We start from the raw sequence: 24,455 nt of genomic DNA, 5'->3' as shown, positions 1-24,455 counted from the left end.
CCCCACTCGTGATAATTCGGAACCTATTGATATTCAATTTGATGATATTTTTCCTAATAATGCAAATTACTCCCCCCATCATACTTTAGACGGTTTACTACAAGAACACCTGCAGAGCATTAGAACTAGCGTTATTATTGCTACAGATGCATCACAGTGTGACGAAAAGTCAGGTGTCGGTATATTTAGCCCGAATTTGGATTGGTCGTATTCCCTTCGGACTACCCGATTTCATACCCGTTTTTGTGGCTGAATTTCTGGCAAGTTGTGCTCGCATTGCGCAAGTTAAACTCGGCAATTAAATCTGCCGTTATAATTACAGATTCTCTATCTCTCTGTGCTGCACTTTCTGCTGGGGCTGAATCCTACGTATAAAAGGCGTTTTCGTGCACTGGTACCCGCGCATTTGAGAAAAGTTCGCTTAGTTGGGTTCCTGGACACAAAGGGTTGTTCCTAAATGAAATTGCCGATTCTTTAGCGAAGTCGTCGATCAGTGGACCGATTGTTACCTTATTTTCCAACATCCGCTTATGTGACGGCGGCGCGATTTCGCAGGCGTAGCATTATGGAAGCCTTTGCAGACACAGCACTGACAAGTTCCCACAGAATATCGGCACTTATATATCCTTGGCGGCGGTCATTTTGTCAAACCGTAAACTGGAAGTGTCAATTACGAGACTGCGCTGTCGTGTACCGAAACTAAATTTCTATCAACACAGGTCTGCTCAGGCACCTTCTCCACTGTGCGCTTTCTGTGGTGAGCTAGAAACTATTGATCATTTCTTTCTGACCTGCAGGCGATATACTACAGCACGAAAAATCCTTTTGGAAACACCTTTACGTGCTATAGGATTGAATTTATCTGTGCCTGTGATTTTGTCTTTTGGAGCCTCTATTTCTGGGTTCTCCAATGCGAAGGTTTGCGTGGCTGTGCGGGATTACCTCAATGAAACCAATCGGTTAACTAGATAATCTATATTATTATCCTTGTGTGTCGAGACATGGATATATTTTTAAAGATTCGGCCATTGATTTTTTTTTTGATTTCATTATTACTATATATATTCATATTTGATCGAGCGCCAAAATTTTCTATCAAACTTGTGAAGTTTCTATTCTGTAACCTCCTTTCTAAAGTATTCTAACATGTTATAAAACCACTCACTTCTTGGCCAATCCCCCGCAGTGGGTGTGAGCCATAGTTGAAGGCAAACAAGAACAAGAACAAGTCTTAGGCGAATGCAAGAGGGGCCGTGGAACTTTTCTCATTTTGTTGACTTCCCACCGCACTCAGTGGTGCTGCTTCGGGTAGCGCGTTCAACCTTAAAGGGGTACTGACACAAAAATTTTGGCCTCGCGTTTTTTTTTTTTTTTTTTTGCTGCGACGTGTTGCTGGGGCCCTGTTAGTCATAACATGGCACATCGTTTGCTGCAGCGCGCGACAGATAATTAATTACAAACTCCTCATTACCGACCAGTGTCAGTTTCGGTTTCAAAAATGACAAGCCTCCGGGTGCAACCATCACCACCTAGCGGGTGCAGCGCTCGATCACGTCAGCACACAGAACAGTGACGCACTTCCGCGCGGTTCGCGAGCAGCCGCCGAAAAGTAAGCTGCTGGAGCGAACGCGGCAAAAAAAAAAAAAATGGCGGCTATGACGTCATCATTACTTGTTGCAGCGTGGTCACGTGAGGGAAGTAAGGGGTCACCAAGGGTCACCTTTGAGGATGTCAATAGCCCGAGGGTGCCGATCGCTCACGCAAATTCCAAAATTCATTTAAAATTACTTCCAAGCTATATTCGCTGTTGATATTTTGCAGATGATATGCGCATGTTCACAGGAATCGATCTTGCAGGCTATCTCGGCCGCGAAATTTTGTGTCAGTACCCCTTTAAGCGTTTCTCGCGCTTTTCGATGTCACGCTGTCTCCCTTGATTCGATGTTGCACTTGCGCCAGCTGCGGAGATGCATACAACGTCTCCGCACTCGTTTCACGAAAAGGGCAATCGTTAAAAAAAAAGAAAAAAATTGGACTTAGAAGGCGCGTAAAGTAAAATGCGCTGAAGACAGCTTGTAACAGAAGTCACGTAAGACACGCAGTTGAAGGCAAAGTCATCTCATAAAGATGCACGAATGACAACTCGCAAAAGAGGCCGCATAAAACGCAACGATATGTGACGTCAATTCATGTCAATTGGTTTACCTCTCGAACACTGGTGTTTTTCGCGTTAAGAAAAGCATTCGAATTGCACTTAGAAGTACCTGCACGCAAGCTGAGAACATTCAAAATTACTTTCACATCGCTTTACGACGTCAACCACATGTTGTTGACTAGATGTGGCCGAAAAAACAAAAACACGGCGGCTTCTAGCACAAATTAGTGTCTTTACGCTTGCGTATTTTTGCACTGAGTAAACTCAGACTCGTAGGCGTACCGGTTCATCATCTTATAGCAGTCTACGAAAGACTCAGTATTACAAAGACAGTGACGCGCTGACGGTTTTTTGCCAGATGACCGCACATGACGCGCAAATTTTTTCCTCTTTCCTGGGTGTATCGCTTGGACTCATGAGTTTAGATTCGGCATGTCACCAAGTCGCGACAACACGCCAGGGAAGAGGCTAAAGACTACAGCAGCGAATTGGGGCCTGTTTCTACAACAGAGCTAAGGATGGTTAAAATCGCCAGAACTTGAGAAGAGACCGGGAGACAGGAATCATAAAGGCCAAACACGATATGCGCGAAAATCCACACGACGGCGACAAGCGACTCGACAGGCGACGGAAGTTGCCGTCCCGCAACATATCACTCAAAGGGGCCCTGCAACACTTATCCGAGTCACAATCGAATGCCTACAGTAAAGGATTGTGTTGCCGCAAAAATCAAGAGATTTGTCGCATGCTGTATTCCGCCTGTTTCATTTTCCTCTGCTGCCCGCGCACAATTCGAAGGTTGCAGGTTCGGTCCCTGCCGACTGCGAGTAATATTTTCTTCCACTTTACTTGCTTCACATTTATATCATAATTACTACAAATAACACCCCCTATACTTTCCTTGGCATTACTGTCTCTTATTTCTCAGTAATATTGTGTCTAACAAAGAAAAAACGAACCCTTAAATTTTCTCTCCTTTCGTTCATTCATAATCATATCCTGGTTTCGGGACGCAAAACTCCCAACAATTATTATTATTGTTTAAGCCGCCCAACCCAACCGGTCACTGCAGGGACGTGATACGGAATGCTCCGCGGGATTTCCGTATAGCAGGTAGTCGCAGTAATTGCCACACTTTCACGTCTGGAGCCGCGCGAAAGCTTGGCCTACTTGTAAGGCCCTGACCGTCGTCGGCGGAGGGCGCACGTGCATGGCACATTTGCATTCCGATCGCCTGCCGGAAAAGCAACACCGTTATAATTGGTGATGAATGCTGCCCCGTGATTAACTACTCCCGGTAAAATGAATTCAGGCAAGCGCTGAGCATATTACCTCCTTCGAGCCCGTTAACTCTGGCAGTACACGATGGCAGTATAATTAAACGCGCTCCAGACCCGTAGCCAGGAAGGGGGGCGGGGGGGGGGTAGCGTTGGTCCTAGGGCCCCCCCCCCCTTCCCCGAAACTTTGGTGAAGTACGTGTTTTTACCACAGATAAATAATTAAAATAGGTGTTCTTCTCAAATAGTCAAGGTTTTCAGCAAGTGCCCCCCCCCCCCCCTCGAAAAAAATTCCTGGCTATGGGCCTGACCCTCTCACCTGAGCTTGTATCTAGAACTGTCGAAGATGGAATTCTATTTGGTTCACATAGTTGTGCTTCTCAAAGGGCTGCATGGCCTCCGCTTTTAGCCGCGTCCACCAGTGTAATTTCGCACCGAAATTGCATTAAATAAAGTTGATTACTGCTGCTACTATACTGTGTACATAAACGCTGGGGTAGCTTGGCGGCTAAGGTGTCGCACTGCGAAGCTCGAGGTCCTGGGTTCGAGTCCCGGCCACGGCGGCCGCATTTAGATGGGAGCGAAATGCAAGAAAACGCCCTGTACTGTGATTTAGGAGCACGTCGAAAAACCACCGGTGGTCAAAATTAATGCGGATTCCCCCGTGACCGTACCTGCCTTACAAGCCTATCGTGGTTTTGGCTCGTGAAACCCCCGAATTTAATCAATTAATTACTACTCTATATACTGAGAAAGAATAAGACTCCCTCGTCCGCGCTTGTTCAATTCCTTAAATTCCCACATTGAATGGGATACACTGAATTAAAAGAAAATTCCTTGCCCATTAGACTTTTAATCACTGCCAGAGATTGCCTTCCAAAATTTTCTCGCTCTAGGCCATGATGCAACTGATGCATCTCACGCAGAATGGGCCCGTAGTTTTCGCAAAGCGGCTCTCGCATGCGAGGCGCAGACATGGGGTCTCAAATGACAATAGGGATGTTTAGGTTGCTGCGTTATGTAATATTTAAATGCTTTTTAATGCGTTCAAAAATTGTGCTGTGTGTATAAGTATAAAGAACTGGGCTAGTTGCTGGCAAGTGATTGTGCAAATTTTCTCAGCGCGCACAGAACAGATAAGGACGTGAGGAAAGACGGAACTGACAAATACGTTCGTTCTCTAGGATCCCCACGTCCTTGTTTGTTGCGTGAGTGCTGAGAAACGTTCCGTAATGCTGTGTGTACTCAGGACATGTCTGTCCTACTAGTCATAACCTGTAAGTCTCGCTATCTCTGCTGCTCCGGCGAGGTAAAGGCCTATTCAGGAGGTTTAAGGCCTTCCTTTTGCCTTATACCTCGCGGGGAAACCGTGTATCGGTTATGCCCGAATAAAAGTGAGAGCCCCAAAGATTTATCACTCTGAGGATGTAATCCGCGATCACTTTAGGGCGATCTCTTCCCGTGGACTTGCTCGTCTGCAGCGCTAACGCTAAAACTCCAGCACCGTAATGAGTACACCTTGCGGACGCCGGTGTGTGGTGTATGACACGTTATATACTTCTTCGCAAGCCTTTCTACCGTCTATCGTTTCACGTACACGGTAGGAAATCGCCCCGTAGGCGCGCTTCAGTGCAGCGCATATTTGGGCGGCTTACAGGCTTCATTTTTATCTCATGTCATTGTGTGCAAGACGAGAGGTATGTGTACCGAGCGCAAGGCCGGAGCGTGTACTACACTCAAAGGGCGCGTCGTGCATTATTATTATTTTTTCCTTTGTCGCGTCCTTTCCAATTATTAAGCAGCGCGGAATGTAGGGCATCGAGATCACTTCCGTGACCTGTTTCGCAGCGACTAAGCAAACGCGGAATCACAACGGCGTATATACGCCGAATGCCGAAGGAGGGGACGTCCGATGCTTTGCACGCAGCTTACGTACGTGCAAAACGTCGGGCATCCCCTCCATACTGATACGTTACGTATGCCATTCCAATAATTCCACATGTTTCTGTAAGATTAATACGGAAGTACACGGCAAGTATGTGGAAAACAAATTGACTTTCTATGTATTCCGTAAGGAAACATATCGAATTATTGGAGCGGTATACTGAGCGTTTCAGTGCGTGCGTATCTTACCTATACTCGATACTTGTTTTTTTTTTTTTTTTAATTGTGGGCTACACTATTCAAGTACGCTACCTCAGGCTGACCTTTGCCGTTTTGACATGCCCTGACCACAGACCCATGACGGCAGTAACCATATTAAGATGTCGTGCTGAGACGTAATCGCGGATGGAGGCGACGAATGCATTGCTCAAATTCCTGAATGCACCGGCGGTTTTATAGACCAATGGTGATATTCCGGCTGTGAGAAGTGTGACTCTGTGTGTGTGTGTGTGTGTGTGTGTGTGTGTGTGTGTGTGTGTGTGTGTGTGTGTGTGTGTGTGTGTGTGTGTGTGTGTGTGTGTGTGTGACTCTGTGTGTGTGACTCTGTGTGTGTTGTGTGTGTGTGTGTGTGTGTGTGTGTGTGCGTGTGCGTGTGTGTGTGTGTGTGTGTGTGTGTGTCTTTCTCTCTACTTGTAACTTTCAAACTCTCCTATAACTTTTTTTCTCGGGGCAGGGTAGCATACCAGTCTTTCTAGACTGCTTAACATCTCTGCCGTTCCTCTCTCTCGCACCCGCCACGGTGTTCTAGTGGTTATGGTGCTTGGCTGTTGAACCGAAGGTCGCGGGATCGAATCCCGGCCGCGGCGGCCGCATTTCGGTGAAGGCGAAATGCTAGAGGCGCGCGTGCTTAGATTTAGATGCACGTTAAAGAGCCTCAGGTGGTGGTCGAAATTTACGGAGCCCTCCACTAGGCGCCTCTCATAATCATACTGTGGTTTTGGGACGTAAAACCCCAACAGTTATTAGTTTCCTCTCTTTCCTGCTCCTTTTGCTTCAAAGTACTTCGTTGTGCAGCTCACTTCCTTGTAAAGGTCGCGCAGTGCAACAGTCGCGACAAAGCCTGAACGTCTTTAACCCTTCGTTGTCACGTCTCTTTAGAGGCGTTCTCGATAGAGACGTTAGCCTCCATATAAACAGACAAGAGGTGCTTTATCCTGAAACCGACCAACAGAGATTGCTGCGTCGTGCGCGTAATTATTTCTTTAGTTTGGCGTACGAGCGCCCGTTTAGGCCTTCTAAGCTAGAGTACTAGTTGATAGACATAACCACTGATACACCGCTCGATAAGCTCCGATAACGTCGTGACGAGGGTACGCAAAGTAGCCGATCGAACGTTGCGACTCGCGTGTAGCGAGTTGGGTTCGCTTGGAATGAAATTAAGGCAATTACGCGTGGCGAGTGCTGCTCGACAATTAGCGACATGTGGGCCACTGTAGTGGCCGACTGACTATACTTTCACTCTCGTACAGGGGTCTCTCATTTTGGTGAAAGCAGTTTGGCGTAAATGCAAATGCCCTGAAGGCTCTCTATACTAAAACACATGCATGCCTATCTCGATGATATAGAGGCCGAAGGAGTTATTCGCCTAATGACTCGATTGCATTCTCGGTTTCTTACACTTGTTCACTCAATTACTATCGCACACATGCGTTGACGGATAATTATAATTGTTAGGGTTTCACGGTCCCAAAACCCCGATACGATTATGAGAGACTCCGTAGTGGAGGGCTCCGGAAATTTCGACCATCCATGGGGTTCTTTCACGACCACCTAAATCTAAGCACACGGGCCCTTAGCATATCGTCTCCACCGACATGCGGCTGGGATTCGATCCCGCGACCTTCGGGTCATCAGTCGAGCACCATAACCGCTAGACCACAGTGGCGGGTTGAGGCATTGACGGAATATTGAGAGGATTGCGATAAAGTGAGAGAGAATAGAAAGAGAAATCTTTTAATGAAAAGCTGTATAAGATGTTAGCGTGGTTATTCGCCTGATATGCTTCTACAGGTGCTGGGTATATATTATATATACGCTGACAAACACGTTACAGCACGTTCAGCAGCCCCCCCCCCCCCCCCCCCCCACACACACACACACACATAAATTACACAGTTTTTTTTTTACAAAATTTCGTATTGGCCGACTCATTTGCTATTCATTGTAAAAGCAGTGCAGCGGGGGCCGCAATACAAGGGGCCGTCTCTCTTGCAACATCGACGGCCCCTGAGTGGCGCTGCTCCCGTGTACGAACCCCTGTCCAGGAGGAATTTTTCGTCAACTGAGTAACTATTCTTCAGAGAAATCCGTGCAGATTTTCTTGTAGCCTTGTGCTACAAAACGCTCGGTTTCAAAGGATCGGTGTCAACATGTGGCCTTCAGCGGGTGGCCTTCAACGTGCGTTCGCCTTTCATAAGCGTTCCTCCGCGTTGCGGACTTCCGCACTACGAAAGCTGACTATACAATGAGTCCATTAGTGAGATCCTTCGGAGATGTCTCAGTGCCTCAGGACCTTACAGGCTCAAGTTTGCGTACTCTGCACACACGCTAAAGAAGCTTTCAGGAATGTCGAAATGTATGCGTTAATTTGGGCCTCTTTCATTTTTTTTAATCTGTATTTGGCCATCTTGCCCGACAAGAACGGGCATATACTGTTTCTCTCAAGGACACGTCTAATCCCGATGTCGCAAGTAAAAAAAAAAAAATTGGGTAGAGCTCGCTTTCAGCATTTCTTCGACGGTCTCATTGCTCGCATCTTGTTGCTGTATGCGCGAGAATGCATTTAGGCGCGTTGCTCCATCCGACACATATCCCGTGGTGTGAGGCGGCGTGCTTCGCACAAATCGTTTGTAATCATATAGATGCAAGGTGAAAAAAAAAGAAAAAAAAAAAGACTAGGAGAGAGCTCAGTACATACCTGTTGGCACGACGGACGCAATCGTCGGCTTCCGTAAATGACCGACACGCTTCGTAATGCAACGGCTGCATTGTGGCAGTTATTATTATTTTAATCTCCGCGACTTTCTTCGCGCACTCATTTATACCCTGTGGGCGTGCGTGAAAGGCGATGTCGTAATGCGCTTGATGTCCTGAGGATTTCCCCCCACACATTTCTTTTAGCAACGCTGTTACTTTATCCTCACCGTAGAAAATGATTTTCTTTCTTCCTTCCTCTCTCTCTCTTTTATCGATGCAGTAGCGTGACCCACTCGTATAGTCGGCTTCGGCAGAAGTTGTCTGTAGAAAAGTCCGCTCCGAAGCTTTTCGTATAGACATGTCTCTGGTCATTCTGACATCCACCGCGGCGGACCGAACAACGCCTCAGGTGTCTTCGATCTGTAAAGACACGCAGAGAAGACATTGACACAGAACCTCGCGGTGTTACAGGCTTAGCAAACGTCGCAGTATAAAGGTGTAACCTATGAAGAAAGAGGCCTGATAAGCATCTTGCTAAGGATACAGGGCCGATATTGTGAAACCTCGTTAGATAAAGCAGAGTAGGCGACTATTTGGCGACGCTACGTTTTAAAGGAGGCGCCCCGTAATAGTTATCATCATCATCATTATCAAAAGTTGAGCGCTATGTGATGGGCTGTGTCTCAGAAGAACAGTCTGCTTTCAGGTGGGGCGGTCTGAGCTACTGAAACACTTTACAACACCTCTTCGTCCGCTACTACTATTACACCTCCTTCTACTACCACGACGACCACTACTATTGTAACTACTACTACTACTACTACTACTACTACTACTACTACTACTACTACTACTACTACTACTACTACTACTACTACTATTACTACTACTACTACTACTACTACTACTACTACTACTACTACTACTACTACTACTGCAAGGATTCGAAATTCCTTATGCAGCTTTATGCTTCTCATGGTTCTGACGGTGAAACTAAGGTGGTGAAACCATCTTAGTTGCACCGTCAGAATCAAGGGGAAGAAATCGATTTTTTTTAAAGACATCCATTGGACAGTAACACTCTGTTCCCTTCATCTCTTTTCTGCTCTCCTGTCTTTGTACCTGCCAACTTGTACTACGCTTTGTCTTTTTTTGTTTTTCTAGGCCTGCTTTGAGAGCGTTGCGTAGATTTGATACAATCTATGCTATACCTTTCGTTTTCCCTACACCATCCGTACATGTTGTACACAGCACAAAATCTAGTACCGGAGGAGCCCGGACACCATAAATTATACATTATATATCGCATAGGCACAAACGGACAATTGCGTCAATGCACTTCGATCCGCTTTCCCGATATTTCATTATACCAAAAAAGGATGCGCAAGGGAGACACATACACCGTATATTATAGCCGCTCGACGTGCGTCATAGACTTATTCCGCTTTCAGACCCACCAGGCTGGCGATCACTATCACACGCCTCCCATCCGGTCCCGGCAGTCCGATCGGGCAGGTGTGGTAGATGCGAATGATGCGATGCGAACTAGGTAAACATGCCCCAAAGGGTCGGTGATTGTTGTTGTGCTAGTCTATAGCTATGTTCGCTGGGTGTATATCGTGCGTTATTCCGCGTTACGTCGCTCCTTTAATTCTAGTTATTCAGTCAACGTGCGCGTCTTACAAGCACCGAGACCACTTGTAGCCTCCTTTTGTCTCCGGGCCGGGCCCCCGCTACCAGGTACGCATGTAATGCCCTGAAATACGCCCCCTTTCTTAGGTGGCGCCACATCTGATAGCTTGCGTGTTTGATTACCTGTTTGTTTGAAGTTCAGGGTCAGGTGTATACCAATGACGCCCGGTGCCATCGGCGCCAAGTAGGCGTATACTGAATGCGAGAAACCACTGTTTGCGTCAGTATGCCTCTGTTTTGAGAATCAGTTGGGGTATAGTCTAGAAATAAAATCAACAGCGGCAAAACGTGAGTAACTGATCGCGCCGTCCGGTGCAAGGGTGACGTTTAGCCGCAAGTTCCACGTATGTATTAAGACACGACAGGCGTCCTTCCAAAGTGCCTTCCTGCCGGACTCGAATACAGGCGGCGAGAGGCGGCGAAGACCTTGACTTCTTTTGCGCGTTCTCCATGTTGTAGTTGCCCCAAATGACCGCGGCAACGACGTGATAATTGCTGCACGCTGTACGCGATGGAATGAGCGCTGCGGAGCTGGTAATGAAAAAGAAAGCGAGGGAAGAATTCATAGGCGTGCGCACGATGGGGCAAGAGGGGCCGTTGCGGGAAGCACGTCATCGCTTCATTTTCATTTTCGCATCCACTGCGCAGCTTTTTTTTTTTTCTTTTCGAAATCGACCAACGGGGTGAAGAGGGGGGGGGGGGGGATGAGACTTCGCTCGCTGTAATGGGGAACCCTGTGCACGCCTACGGAAACACTTTCGTGGACACGTCAGTCATTGCACTGAGGTTACCCAATGTTGCTCATACATAGAGCGGGTGGCTAACATTGTACGACATTGGCCATAGTTTATCTAGCACTATAGCCGTTGCTATAGAAGTCGTTTAGCAACACTGGCCGACATTTCCTAACCGTTAGCAGACACAAGCCAACAGTATGTCTCATACTAGCCATTATTAAGCCAATATCAGTCAGCACTCGCTGATAGTACAGCCGACATAGGCAACAGAAAAATTCTGAGGGCCCTTCCACTACTGTTTAGATAAGATCCAGCGAAGCCAGCGGCTGCGACTGCACGTTTTGCGGCTGCGGCTTCATGCCGTTTTCGCGCCCCTTTGCGCTTCTGCGTGCGTTGGCGCTCCTTCAATTCCCGCTGTTCTTCCTCCGAGTCACAGACCCGCCAAGGTGGTCTAGTGGTTGTAGTGCTCGACTACTGACTCGAAGGTCGCGGGCTCGCATCCCGGCCGCGGTGGCTGCATTCCGGAGCCCTCCACTACAGCTTCCCTCATAACCATATCAGATAACGCCGTTTGGGAACGTAAAACCCGAACAGTTATTATTATTCCTCCGAGCGAACACACGCGTCCGTCCCATAGCGAGTCCAACTGAAGGGCAAATGCTTATAACAGCGCTAGCGCGATCTCTACGTAACGAGACAAAGAGGCACTGCTATTGGTGGGAAGTTCCGCCGCCGAGTATCGCGACACTTGTGAAAGAGGCATCGGTGGTGGCGAGAGTGCGAAGGGCAGCTGTGGCGAGGGGGCGATGAGCGATGGGCGCCGAAAATTGCTGCTCTACGCGTCTTTTGTCTATGCGGACGCGATCCACCAGAACCTAATCAAATACGGCTTCGCCGTAAAACTGCTAGACGTATTTTTACGTGCACTTAACGTAGCTGAAGAAATGACTTAGCGACGTTACGATCATTGCTGATGTGGCTACTCTATAGACACGCTCGAATTCCGTCGAATTGTCGGTGTCCGTAACGACGGCATTTTAATGCAATCAGAGTGGCCGCAGCAGCGCTCCAGGCCAATCAGATCTGACAAGATAGCGGAATTCTTCAGCCTAACAAAATAAGAGTGAGAAAGGCTCTCGATTTGAGCGCTGTCCTCGACTTTCAAAACACAGAAGCCGAGCGTCATTGTCGAAATGGTCTAGCTGACGTCATAGTTTCGAAATCACGGCACACATCTTTCATTCTAAGAAACTCGCTGAAAATGGTTTCGATAATGAGTTCCTTCCACTCTGATGTTTCGTTTCGTATCATTTGCGAATCAGTTTTTTTTTTCTTTTTTTAGACGTGCGGATAGCCTCAGAATCATTAGCAAACTATTCTTCCGGGTTCTTCAGGTCTGCCGATCGAAGGATAGCTATCAGAATGTCCGTTTCTTTTTTTTTTTAGCGGTTTGAGGCCAGCGTATTTATCTGATATAACAGCGATACCAATCATCACTTCTGAGAAAGGACAGCTACATGTATCACGAAACGAGATTTGAAAGTCTGACACGGCGTCGGCCATCGTGAGCTTACAACAACACCCGATAAGTGTGTACCGGTGTCTCTGTAAATTCTTCCCTTTCACACGGACGGGCAGGTTGATAATGCTAAGCGCGGATGATCGAGTTCAGAGATTGCCCGCAGTCCTGCGCTGTACGCATAATGGTCACCCGATGACTGTTTTCTCTAACTTGACCGCTGTCCTAAACGTCATCCACGCATCGAGCTATTTGCAGCAGAGATATTTCGAAGGCAACGAACACTACGCGTCAACAGTAAGCGTTAGCTCACGAAGTGTAATGTTATCAAGTGTACTGAAGTGCGCACCGCGATTACCTTTATTTATGTATTGTTTCTTTGTTTCTTTCTAGCTTGGACGCCGACCTCTGAAGGAACAGTGAGTGCATTCCCTTGCGTTGTTTTTCAACCAAAGATGGTACAGTTACGAATAAAAGTAATTATATTAGCAAATACTTTTGTAATTGCAGTGTAATTATAATACATTACGAATTACGGCTAGTCACTAGTCGTGACACTACATTGCCATTACTTTTGAAAGTAATTAAGTGACTTTGAAGTTGCTTTAACAAACGTTCATCATTCATTCGCTAATACACGTGCACTTTATTTATAGCACATATACATTGAATCTCAGATATCTTTGTTCAACTTTCCACGCTTCACTTTTATAACTAAGATTAATTGATTTTTGTTATATTTCTTTCCATTTTCGGTCAATTTTTTTATGACGTTAGGGAAGCGGACATGCTATAATTTTTGTCAAAAGTAATTGGGAAAGCAATGAGTAACTTTCTTGAAATTGCTCGTTTGAGTGTAATTCATTGCGTTACTAAATTATCAGCCCCCAAAAGTAATGCACTGCATCACTCATTACGGCAAGAAGCGATTTAATTAGCGCAGTTTAATTACCGTAATTTCATTACTGCCATGACTAGTTTTCAACGTTCGTAGTTGTTTGCCTCCCTGCTTCCAAAGCCTAAAATTTTAATGCGTCATCCACTCTAAAGGGCTATACTTTCCTCATAAAATCGCGCGTCCTTCTGTAACGTAACGCGATACGGCTGGTAGGAGCGTTTTGTTGAGGTACGTGTGGCAGTGCTGCATGACGACGTACGACTACCAAGTAAAAAGCTCATAGGGTCCCTTATTATGCATTCGTCTAAGACGACTCGAAGGCGAAAGTAATCCCCCTCTTCTTTTTTTTTTTCTTTTCACTCGATGTATTGATCCACTCCCGCCCCCTACCCGAAAGCTTTGTGCACGTAACGTAGTTTTGCACTGCCTCCAGGATCGGAGCATGGCCTCCGAGATTAGCCGGCGGAGCAACGGCGCGCCGCCAGCTAATCTCGGAGGCCATGTTGGGAGTCATTGCAAGCTTTCTGCACCTCTTCTGGTTTTGCACTGCCTCCGTGATCGGCCCACATTTGACCAAGCGATGATGTCATGTGACGAGGTCATCACGTGACACCACGCTAAGTGACGTCACGATGACGTCAAATATTTTGGCGATCTTGACGCAATGATGACGTCATGTGGTGACGTCATCACGCGATGGCGATTTTTCGCGTCACTCGCGTTGACGCCGCGGACGGTCAGTTTTCGCGTTTGATAATTCATCTAACGCGCGCGTTCGCCATAATAATAAGTTCGTCAGGAGCGTTCCGACTAAAAATCGCTAGTACTGCGCGCACTGCGGCCGTAACGACGCTGCGTACGCAATATGTAACGCCACGTTTCACACCGCGCGCGTGCGAGGTAACGTTGCGTGCGAGAACATCTGTTACACGCCGTTACGGGCGCTGTGCACGCAGTACACTACAACTTGCTGATAGGATGGATGGATGGATGGATGCTGTGAGCGTCCCCTTTATAACGGGGCGGTGACATGTCTGCCACCATGCTCGAAGAAAAAAGAAAAAAACTTCCTTGTTTCATGCTGGCCTAATACCTTATCTACATTGATTAAATCTATGTTATTATACCAAAAAAATTTATAAATCCACGGTCTATCTCTCTGCCTCTTAAGGCAGAATGACCTTATTTTTCCCCATTATTTATTTTTGTACTTTATCTCTACTTTTCTGCCACCATACTCTAACCGTCTCTTACTTATTTCTATCGCGGACGTGTTCAGCTTTCCATTGTTGTCCCTAAAACCGAAGGCTTCATGTAGACTCGTGCCCACACGTATACCTGGGTGAATATCGCCACATTCAATCAGTACATGTTCCATCGTTTCCTTAGTTCCCCCGCAGCATGTACATTGTTCTTCTTCGTTACTGAATCTCGCTTTATAACTACGCGTTCTAAGGAGAAACCAGTACAGCGCCCTCTGTTTCTTTCGCAGCACGCTGAAGAAGCGAGTGTTGAACGGCGTGTTTCCCCGTTGCGTAGTGTAGCGCGTTCGGAATATGAACGTTCACCGCAAGCAAACAGGTCCGTACATGGTAATTGATGATGGCGGCGGCGTAGTAACGTCTTCTCGCTGCGCTATGTGATTTGTTTTTCTACTTTCGGCCCGCGACAAAGATTGACCTTCGTTCTCGACTCGTGTTTACGCGACTTTGAGCGAGTCTCGTATTGCATTTATGGGAGGGGGCGTTGACAAACATTGGCGAAGAACGCGAATCGTATACGTGTGGGACCGAAGTGTTTGGCTCTCTTTTGTCTGTTTTTTTTTTCTTTTCTTTTCTTTTCGCGAACTGCTCTTTTATTCTCACCGCTATATTCTCACTGCTTCTCTTAGCGGAATTATGGTGTTCTTACTATTATACTCGGCGGCGTGAGGAATCATGCGCATGCCAAAACTTGCTATCGTGTCCTGGCACGGCATCTGGATGCAATGACGTCAATGCGCTTTCGTGCACACGTACATGCGTACACGACATCGTGTTTGTTTCAATGTACGTTTATCTGTAGTATGGTTAAATAAATATAAGGTAATAAACTTGCTGCCTTTCTTGTTGTTGTTGTTGTTGCTACTACTGCTGTCGTTGTTGTTGCTGTCGTCGTTGTATGTGCTCTGAACGTGCTAAATGCGGAAGATTGCTACTCCACAACTGTTGACATTTCATCCTGCGGCCTTCGGCGCGCTGATTCCGCGTTTTCCCCTGCGTTTCTGAATCCTTAACGAGTTCTTATCTCTGCCTCGTGAATATATGTATATACGCACAGCCGCGCCCTCAAATCCCGTAGGGGTGTCAACTGCGTTTATACCATGCGTTTCGTTTTATGCACGTGGCCCCGCCACGGTGGTCTAGTGGTTATGGCGCTCGACTGCTGAGCCGAATGTCGCGGGATCGAATCCCGGCCGCGGCGGCTGCATTTTCGATGGAGGCGAAAATGTTCGAAGCCCGTGTAATTACATTTAGGTGCTCGTTAGAGAACCCCAGGTGGTCGAAATTTCCGGAGCCCTCCACTACGGCGTCTCTCATAATCATATCGTGGTTTTGGGACGTTAAACCCCAGATATTGTTATTATTTATGCACGTGAGTGCATTTGTTTGTTGCCCGCCGCGGCAGCTCTTTGCCTTCTTGAAGTTAAAGACGGGGAGGTCGACTGTTCGATTCCCTGTGCCAGCTGCATTGCAAGGGGGCAGATGCAAGAAGCGCTCGCGTAGTGCGCGTGGATGCATATTAAGAACACAAAGCGTGGCACGGATAGAAAGCGTCTTCGAGCTCTGAAAAAAAAAAGATATATATATATATATATATATATGTATATATATATATCTATATATATATATATATATATATATATATATATATATATATATATATATATATATATATATATATATGTGTGTGTGTGTGTGTGTGTGTGTGTGTGTGAGACGGGCCATGGCTCAGACGCCATACTTTCATTCCATAGCACGCGCTCTTGTTCATCGTCGGCTTCTCCTGACTGGCCTCATACGTCACATATATATTGTTAAGGTGTTTACTTGACGGCACTCGGCGACGATGCGCAATGGCGACAGTCAAGGAAAATCACGGACTCACAACGCGAGCGGGAGGAGCCAAAGAGGACAGCCCACTATAGAAGGCGCTAGAGAGCGCGACCCATTACTCTTCTCCAAGGCTTCGCTACAATTACCCCGAGTACGAAAAGGGAGCCGCCCGGCGACCTAACAGCTTGTCATTATGAGCGGGTCATAGTAGGCCTTGAGGCGCTCCACGTTGACAATGTCGCGCCCTGGACGGCGCATGTCCGATGATGGTTCGATGGGTTCGATCAGGTAGTTGACCGGGGATGTGCGCTCGACGACACGGTAGGAGCCTTCGTATTTCGGCAGTAGTTTTGAAGAGAGGTCACTTGCAGTGGCAGAGACCGAAAGCCATACGAGCGCTCCAGGGAGGAACGTGGGCTCAGAAGTGGTGGTGCCACCGCGAATGCTCTCCTGCCGCGTTTGTTCATGCGTTTTAAAGGTCTTGGCAAGCTCGCGACACGCTTCAGCAAGCCTGGCTGTGTCAGAAATATGCGCGCATTCAGATGGATCAGGCTTGTATGGGAGTATCGTGTCGATGGTGTGCGATCGGGGCCTTCCGTACAATAAGAAGAAGGGTGAAAAGCCACTTGTGCTCTGAGGGGCGGTATTATACGGCGTAGGTGACGAAGGGCAGAATATCATCCCAATTGGTGCGATCGGCGACGACGTAGATTGAGAGCATGTCACCGAGTGTGCGGTTAAATTAAAGCCTACGGTCTAGTGGTTATGGTGCCCGACTGCTGACCCGCAGGTCGCCGGATCTATAACCCGTGCCGCGGCGGCCGTATTTTCGATGGAGGTGAAAATTCTGGAAGCCCGTGTACTTAGATTTAAGTACACGTCAAAAAACTCCAGGTTTTCGAAATTTCCGGAGCCCTCCACTATGGCATCTCTAATAATCATACCGTTGGTTCTGGGACGTTAAACACCAACAATTATCATTGCTTAGTAGTAACGTTGGTTTAGGCTTAGCTTGGGACCTCCAGGTTGCTTCAGGCAACATAACCGTCCCTTATGCATTTCTGTATGCAACAGAATACAGTGCCATGTAAATACGTTTCGTGCGTCAGACATTGGGGACAAACAACGGCTGCATAAACAGGGGCTCGCGTACACGTTCATTGCCACTTGCTATATATGCCGCTCATCCTTAATGGGATACAGTCACTGTGATCCATCTGGAAACGCGTTGCGTTGACGCCGCGCAGCAGTGTACACTGCATACTCTGAATACATTTGTTTTTGCGTGCGTGAAAGGAAGACAGTTATTCACGTGCCGTAATGTGTTTTTGTCCCCCTAATACTGCTCCACTGACTGCGTGTGTTTGACAGCAGGCATAATTTTGCAGTAAGAGGATGCTACGGCAGCCAACTGCGGCGACGCTTCTTCGAGATCTATTCTCGCCAGCAGCGCCTTGTTCGGCCGTTCTTTGCGCGTGTTTTCTTCGAGAACACGTAGGAGGCATGCCTCCTACGTAAATATTTCGTCTCGGAGAAATATTTCGTCTCGGAGAAATATTTATATATATAAATAGTAAATATTTCGTCTCGGAGAACGTGATTGTATCAGCGGCCTTGTTGGAATTCAACAAGCTTCACAAACAGTCGCCCGTGCATTCACCATGGCTCCTGACTCGAAGATCTGTTTCCAGCTCTGGCTGTCAAGATGTAAAGAAACTATGTTGCATCAACTGTGCTAGATGTCTGGTTAATCAAGTCACGTTTTAGTTGTATGCACCGAAAGTCCTGCGACTGCCGTTACCGTTAAGTTCTTGCTCGGCTTTATATGGATAGGCATATTTTCGCTACAAATTCCTAGTTGAAGCTGTCGTGTCCTTCAAGCGGCCCTCTCAGAACACCAGAAACGTGCCTGGTAATAATTTCTGTTCATTGGGAGTGCCAAATAACACCGTGAAATTGTTTGATTTGTCCCTGGTCATTTTTCACCTTGAGGCTTGGTGGCGCGCGAAGAAAGTTGCAACTATAGAGTCACTAGAAGAAGCTGCAACCACCGCTTGCGAATACCATCACGCACCCAGACTCTCTGTCTCACGTGCTGTGGCTCGCAGCGGTGAATAGTAGAAGAGCCGTTACGCCTATGCTGCATAGGTTACCTCGCTTTATAATTGCAATACATTGACCGGTGTACATATGGTGAAACGGCAGTCGTCCTTCTTGCGTTTGGTCCGTCAAGTCAGGTTATCGTGTCGCCACAGTGGCGGCTAATTTTATCTGCCGCGTACTATCATGCTCTTCACAAACAGTCGCCCGTGCATTCACTGGCTCCTGACTCGAAGATCTGTTTCCAGCTCCGGCTGGAAGAAGCCTTCGCGGCTTACATCAGGGCTGATGCAGTCCTGATACAACCCTGACGTGAGCGCAGCGGACCTCTTTCTGCCCACAAATCTCAAGAGAAGCCAGAAAGGTCGAAGGTATCCCAGATGGTGTGTGCATGTCCGACTCAGTACGATAGCTCGCACAGTCAAGAATCCTGGGAGGCTATGCTGCGCAGCCCAGACCCCAACGTCCAGCAGGACATCATCACTCAAGCCCTTGCGGCAGCCGTGTCTCAAGTTTTGTTTTTCTCTCTGTCTCTCCTGCCATCCAACTGGCTGACACAAAGTCCCTGAGAGAGGTCACGTCGCTTTGTAATCGGTGTATCGACGCCCAAGGAAACAATTTTCGAAGAATTTAAATGATATGTACCGATCAGATCAATAAATTCTTTGCCAGGCCCAGTCTCATTACTTTACAGATGGACCCTGTATACATATTCGAAGGCAATCTTTCGTGAAGAGGTGAAGCTTGAACAGCGTTGTCATGTGTGTATGTACTTGTTAGTATATTATGTCCTTGGTTTACGTGTGGGGGGGGGGGGAACTGTCCTACGGTTTAGTGCAAGTGCAAGACGTGTTTAAAACTACAGTACGAAACTACGACAAGAAAGACAGTGAAAAAGCGCTGAACTATCAGCAGAGTGTTTTTGAATCAAAAACACATTATTACTAAATAGCCGCAAAAAGTGCACTTGGAAACAGTGAAAGAAACAACATAATAAAATTTTGCTTGGTCATTGTGGGTGGAGCCCCTCTTTCAGGGCCCCTCTGGCCTATAGCTGTTCACCGGACCTCGCCAGGGCTCGTCAATCCGTTTTTTTTTTTTTTTTTTTTTGCGATGCCACAACGCATGCGCCATTCCCCTAGCGGAAAAGTCGCGAAACGCCTCGCGATCTTGGAGGCTTTCGTTCTGGCTATACCAGTCGTCCCGACCCCTACTAAAACCCTACTAAAATGGCAGAAGGGCATCACACAAAAATTAAAAAGACGGATCGATTTTCCAAGTCTGATTCGGAGAGTTGGGCCTCCCGCGACCATTTTAAGTGCGCAACACTTTAGGGGCCCGGCTTGTGGTCCATCCAGTGTTTCATGTCGCATATGGTCACGCTCAAAATCGAATGGTCAATGCAGGCCTAAATCTAGGCTATCGATGGTCAAAACCGGGTTAAAATAAACGAACATCGTCTAAAATAATATAGTTAACAGAAATGACCACGAAGTAATCACAACAATTAACTTGAAATTGCTAAAAACGCTTCGAAAACGTGCGGCTGACACCCGCGCCGTGCAAGAGACGGCACTACAGCCTCGCCAAGCGCGCGATGGCTCCTCCCACCGGCGCTTCTCCGGCGCTGGTGTTACGAAATCCTGCGAGAGATCATAGACAGAGACTAACAACAGCGCAACGGGAATCGCTGGGTGGGCCCGTGCTAAGCACTTCCTCGGGTTTCAGAGTAGTGGAGCTGAATTCAGCGCAGGGTTTAGAACTACACCAACCGCTACACATGAACGACATTAGCGCTGGATGTGAACGACATTTTATAAGTGTGTCTTTAAGTGGTGGAGAGACACTTGATAAGAAGTAAGGTAACGTCAAAGCCTCCTAAAAATGAGTGGCAAGGTAATTTGCAACATGCGAAGCAAGATAATGAAAATTTATTACGTGTCTCTACTCTTCAAAAGATTGGCTAACCTTGGCTAAGTATGGTTAAACATGGCTAAACTATTGCTGGTGTTGGCTAAATCATGGCGAGTGTTGGCTACCATGTCGGCTACTATCGGCTAATGATGGCTATCCGTCGACATAACACCAACTTTTGCTTCATTCAGTGTCCAGTACAGCGGTGCTTCGATATACACAGAGACAACCACCTGAACTGGCTTTTGCTTTCAGCCGCTTCCCGTTTAATCGATCGCCGCCTCTCGTGCGACGATCCAGAAGCGGCCGGCCACCGCGTATGTGTTACCGCAAGCCGTAGGAACATGTCCGCGGTTACCGTGGACGTTTTTAGCTCCGCACTTATTCTGGGGCAGCTGCCGTAAGCGGGCATCGATTTACAGCGGGCCCTGCGATGACGTCAGATCTACCGAACTGAACAACCATTCACGACTGCGCCCGAAATGTTTGCTTAGGGTTTTCGAGACAGTGCCAGGTATAAATACAGCGGATTCAGTTAACGTCATTGCGACCTATTTCCGAAGATCCGGAAAAGTTTGAAGATAGCAGTGGTGTAGTACTTGTTTGATTTTGTTTTTTTTTTTGTGTTTTCGAATGTACTCAATAAAAACGAGGAGACGTTGACTCAGCAGTCAAAACAAGCCGACGTAAAAAGGATCTTAGGTCTAAATTGCGAACTAAATAATTATCCCGCTAAATCGTAGAAAGCGATGACTGGCTTTCGTTTGTATCATCTTGTGCATAAACTTGTTGAGGCCACTGCAAGAACTCGCAAAACATTCCGCGTTAACTGCACTGTAGAAATAAATGACATTGAATGGAGGTTACCAATAAAACCAGAAGCGATGAGGGGCTGAAACTTCGTTCGCCGCTACACACACTGCCTAGCGAGCAGGGACTCGAACCCGCTATCTGTATAGCTCAGATGCATAGGCGTGCGCAGGGTTCCCCTTCAGGGGGGGGCGAAGGTTCATCGCGCCGCCCGCCATCCCTATTAAGTCAATGTGTGTGGCAGACTTTGCGCCCCCCTCTTCTTAGGTGACTAGGGGTGGCGGCCGCCACCCCTAGTCACCTAAGAAAAACCTTAAAAAACTCGAGTGATATTAATCAGTATGTACCACCTATCACATGAAAATATAAACGTGGCGTGATGTGAAATCGTTGAACAAGGAGTGTCGATGGAGTGAAGGTTTCGGCAAAAGGACTTGTCTATAACGATGTTTGGCAGCAATAATTGTGAGCGCATCATATTCAGTGTGTGTGTGTGTGTGTGTGTGTGTGTGTGTTTGTGTGCGTGCGTGCGTGCGTGCGTGCGTGCGTGCGTGCGTGGGCGTCACCGGCTGTCTCTCTTAAATCGAGCGCCTCAACGTGACGTTAACGGGTCGTTTAGCGTGACGTCATTGCCGTGTCATTGCATGCTAGTGTCTAACTTGCTGACGTCGTGCCTTGAAAAACATGAAAATAAACAAATCAGCTTGTTTTTAGCGATTCTATCTTGTCACGGGAAACCTGCGCTGCTTATTCTCTGTGTTTTTTTTTTATTCTTATTTCGAGTGTACTACACATTATCGCGGGAAGCTTAAGCTCTTTTGTGCGGCCGACACATCACGCAACTGTCACACACTGTACGTGAGAAGGCGAGCCCGTCATTCGAGAAGCGTTTCCCTGAGTGAGAGCCTATTGCATTCACAGACGTGGCCGAGGTGCGACCTGTTGCGAGATGTTTTGAAGGCGCGCGCACTGCGGCGAAGTGCCAACTCTTTTGCTGTTACGAAATGTTATTTCGGAGCTCGCACAACCGCTAAGGCGGCCGACTTCACCGCTTGCGTTGCGAAGCGCTCGGTTTGAGACTGCACAAAACACCGGCGAATTCATCATTTAGGAAACGTTTCTCGGAGGATTCGTTTAGGCAATGCCTGGACAACCGCTTCAACTAATCTCTCTCTCTCTCTCTATCTATCTCTATCTCTCCCTCTCTCTCTTTTCGCTTATGCCCATCACGGAGGGCACAGCTATTTCCTTCATTCTGTGTATATGGGTGAGGAATGCGCATTACTTTTGAAACTTTTCTCTCGTTTTGTTAATGCGGCCATTACATATATATGTATACTTTCCCTCAAAGCAACGAAAAAGGATAATTGCAATCGACGGTGACGGCACGCGTTGTTTGCTTCTGGAAAGTTCTTGATGTCTGGAAGGTGCTTGTGGTAGCCAAACAACTAGCATGTGGCTCGGAGGCGTTGAGTTACCGCGAACCTACCGGGTACCCTCAGAAGCACAGTTTGTCAAAGTTCTTTCCCTAAGGAAGTGGGGCGGGGCGAAAGGGAGGGGGAGAGGGGATCGGCCGCTACACACCTCCACCTCATTCATACGACATTTTGCTTGCTGTACACCCCATTCATTCATTCATTCATTCATTCATTCATTCATTCATTCATTCATTCATTCTTTCTTTCTTTCTTTCTTTCTTTCTTTCTTTCTTTCTTTCTTTCTTTCTTTCTTTCTTTCTTTCTTTCTTTCTTTCTTTCTTTCTTTCTTTTCTTTCTTTCTTTCTTTCTTTCTTTCTTTCTTTCTTTCTTTCTTTCTTTCTTTCTTTCTTTCTTTCTTTCTTTCTTCTTTCGTTCTTTCTTTCTTTCTTTCTTTCTTTCTTTGGCACTACATGGACTTAGCTTGCGCAGCACATCTTATATGTTTAACCCTTTGGTGGCATCACTCGAAAATTAATCACTTAAACATATGACATTTCTTTGAATTCATCTTTATTTGGCATCCGGTTGAGAATAAGAATAAGGGGTGTACATGGTAGGTATAGCAGGAGGGGCTCCCGGACGCCGCATCACTAAGCCGTTCGCAAACAAAACCGGCGTCTGAACAGGTTGAAACCAAACCTGTATGTGGATTCCGAAAACAAGGGCAGATTCAGCTATTGGTTGCCTTCGAGTCTGATTTCGAGTCTGTCTTCGATTTTAAAACGGATACACGTAAACCCGTGTGAAGAGCACGGGAAGACCTTAAGTTGCCGAAAAGGTAGGGTACGGAGGCCTGCCTAAGTCACCTTGCTCTTTGGCCTTCTGCTCTGTATTGGGAAGGGCGAGGTCAACGACAGACAGAGAGAGAGAATGAAGTGGAGGATGGGGAGTAATGGCCACGTACTCTTGACGTCAACACAAGCCCCAGCTCAAACTCTTGAAGCTTTCTAACCTCCATCACACCGCCTTTTTTCCGTCCCCTGCATTTTGGCGACACATTTTTAAAAACTTTCGTTGGTATCCGTTGTACGCTCGCGTAACGTGCGAACCTCTTTCCGTTGCGTAATACGTAGCGCATTCAACTCTCTGCTGCCGACGTAGTTCACGACCTCGACCGCGTACAACGCAGCCAACCTCGAAGTTGTAAGGACGGCAGCATTCGCATATCCGTGCGTCACGCGAATGCACCGTGGCCCGCTCCTGACATTCAAGTCACGGCTTTAAATGTCACTGTACGTTTCGGCTTTAGTTTTCTGTAGCTGGCACCAAAATCGCGATGCCTTTTAAAGAAATTTGTCACGCGCCGGGACATCGATTTATAGCCTAGCTTTTCAGAGCCTTCATAAGATGTATGTATACGAACGGAACGTGCTTAAGTAACCTGCCCCTATGGTCTCTGCCTTATATGGAGTTCGCACGCGAGTTGCGTAAGCAGCATAAGAAATTCGTCGTCCTTGTCTCGGCTCCCAATGTGTGAGGCCGTATACAGCGGCGCACGCTTGTAGCATTAATCGCCACTGCTTCGCCGTATGTGTCAACATATGTCACCATTATCGCGGACTTCGAGTAAATCCCGTTTCTACGGAATCATGTAGCCTTGGCCATTGTAAGCTTCCTTGTAAGCCCTATTAACACCTCGTATAAGATTTTTTTTTTTTTTTAGACAAATCGACGCCAAGAAAAATCGCGACACCCGGTTCAGCAAAAGTAAGCAACGAGGCGGCGCAGTTTTGGCGATTAAGTCACCAAATTTTAGCCCACTTAGATCAGGATCCGTGCTCTCGAGCTTTCCGAGGGTACAGATAGCTGCGCGAAAAACGCATAGTGTTGTGCAGTCCACCTGCTTGTGTTAAAGCAGTGTTATGTGTTAATATTAATATCTGGAGTTTTACGTCCCAAAACCACGATATGATTATGAGG

General features: G+C 47.1%; 1 protein-coding gene across 1 annotated transcript in view; it reads left to right on the top strand.

Annotated features, from left to right (window-relative positions):
• Positions 1-18,644, top strand: part of LOC125756158 (actin-binding protein IPP-like) — a 30,792-nt gene extending 12,148 nt beyond the window's left edge. Inside the window, exon 6 of the mRNA XM_049419384.1 lies at positions 18,537-18,644. Coding sequence (XP_049275341.1) covers positions 18,537-18,644 — 108 coding nt within the window. The remainder of the gene's footprint in view (positions 1-18,536) is intronic.
• Positions 18,645-24,455: the final 5,811 nt, after the last annotated feature.

Source organism: Rhipicephalus sanguineus, chromosome 9, assembly GCF_013339695.2.
Source record: "Rhipicephalus sanguineus isolate Rsan-2018 chromosome 9, BIME_Rsan_1.4, whole genome shotgun sequence".
Taxonomy (NCBI): Eukaryota; Metazoa; Arthropoda; class Arachnida; order Ixodida; family Ixodidae; genus Rhipicephalus; species Rhipicephalus sanguineus.
The sequence above is the reverse complement of the archived record's forward strand: the minus strand, read 5'-3'. Positions and strand labels throughout refer to the sequence as shown.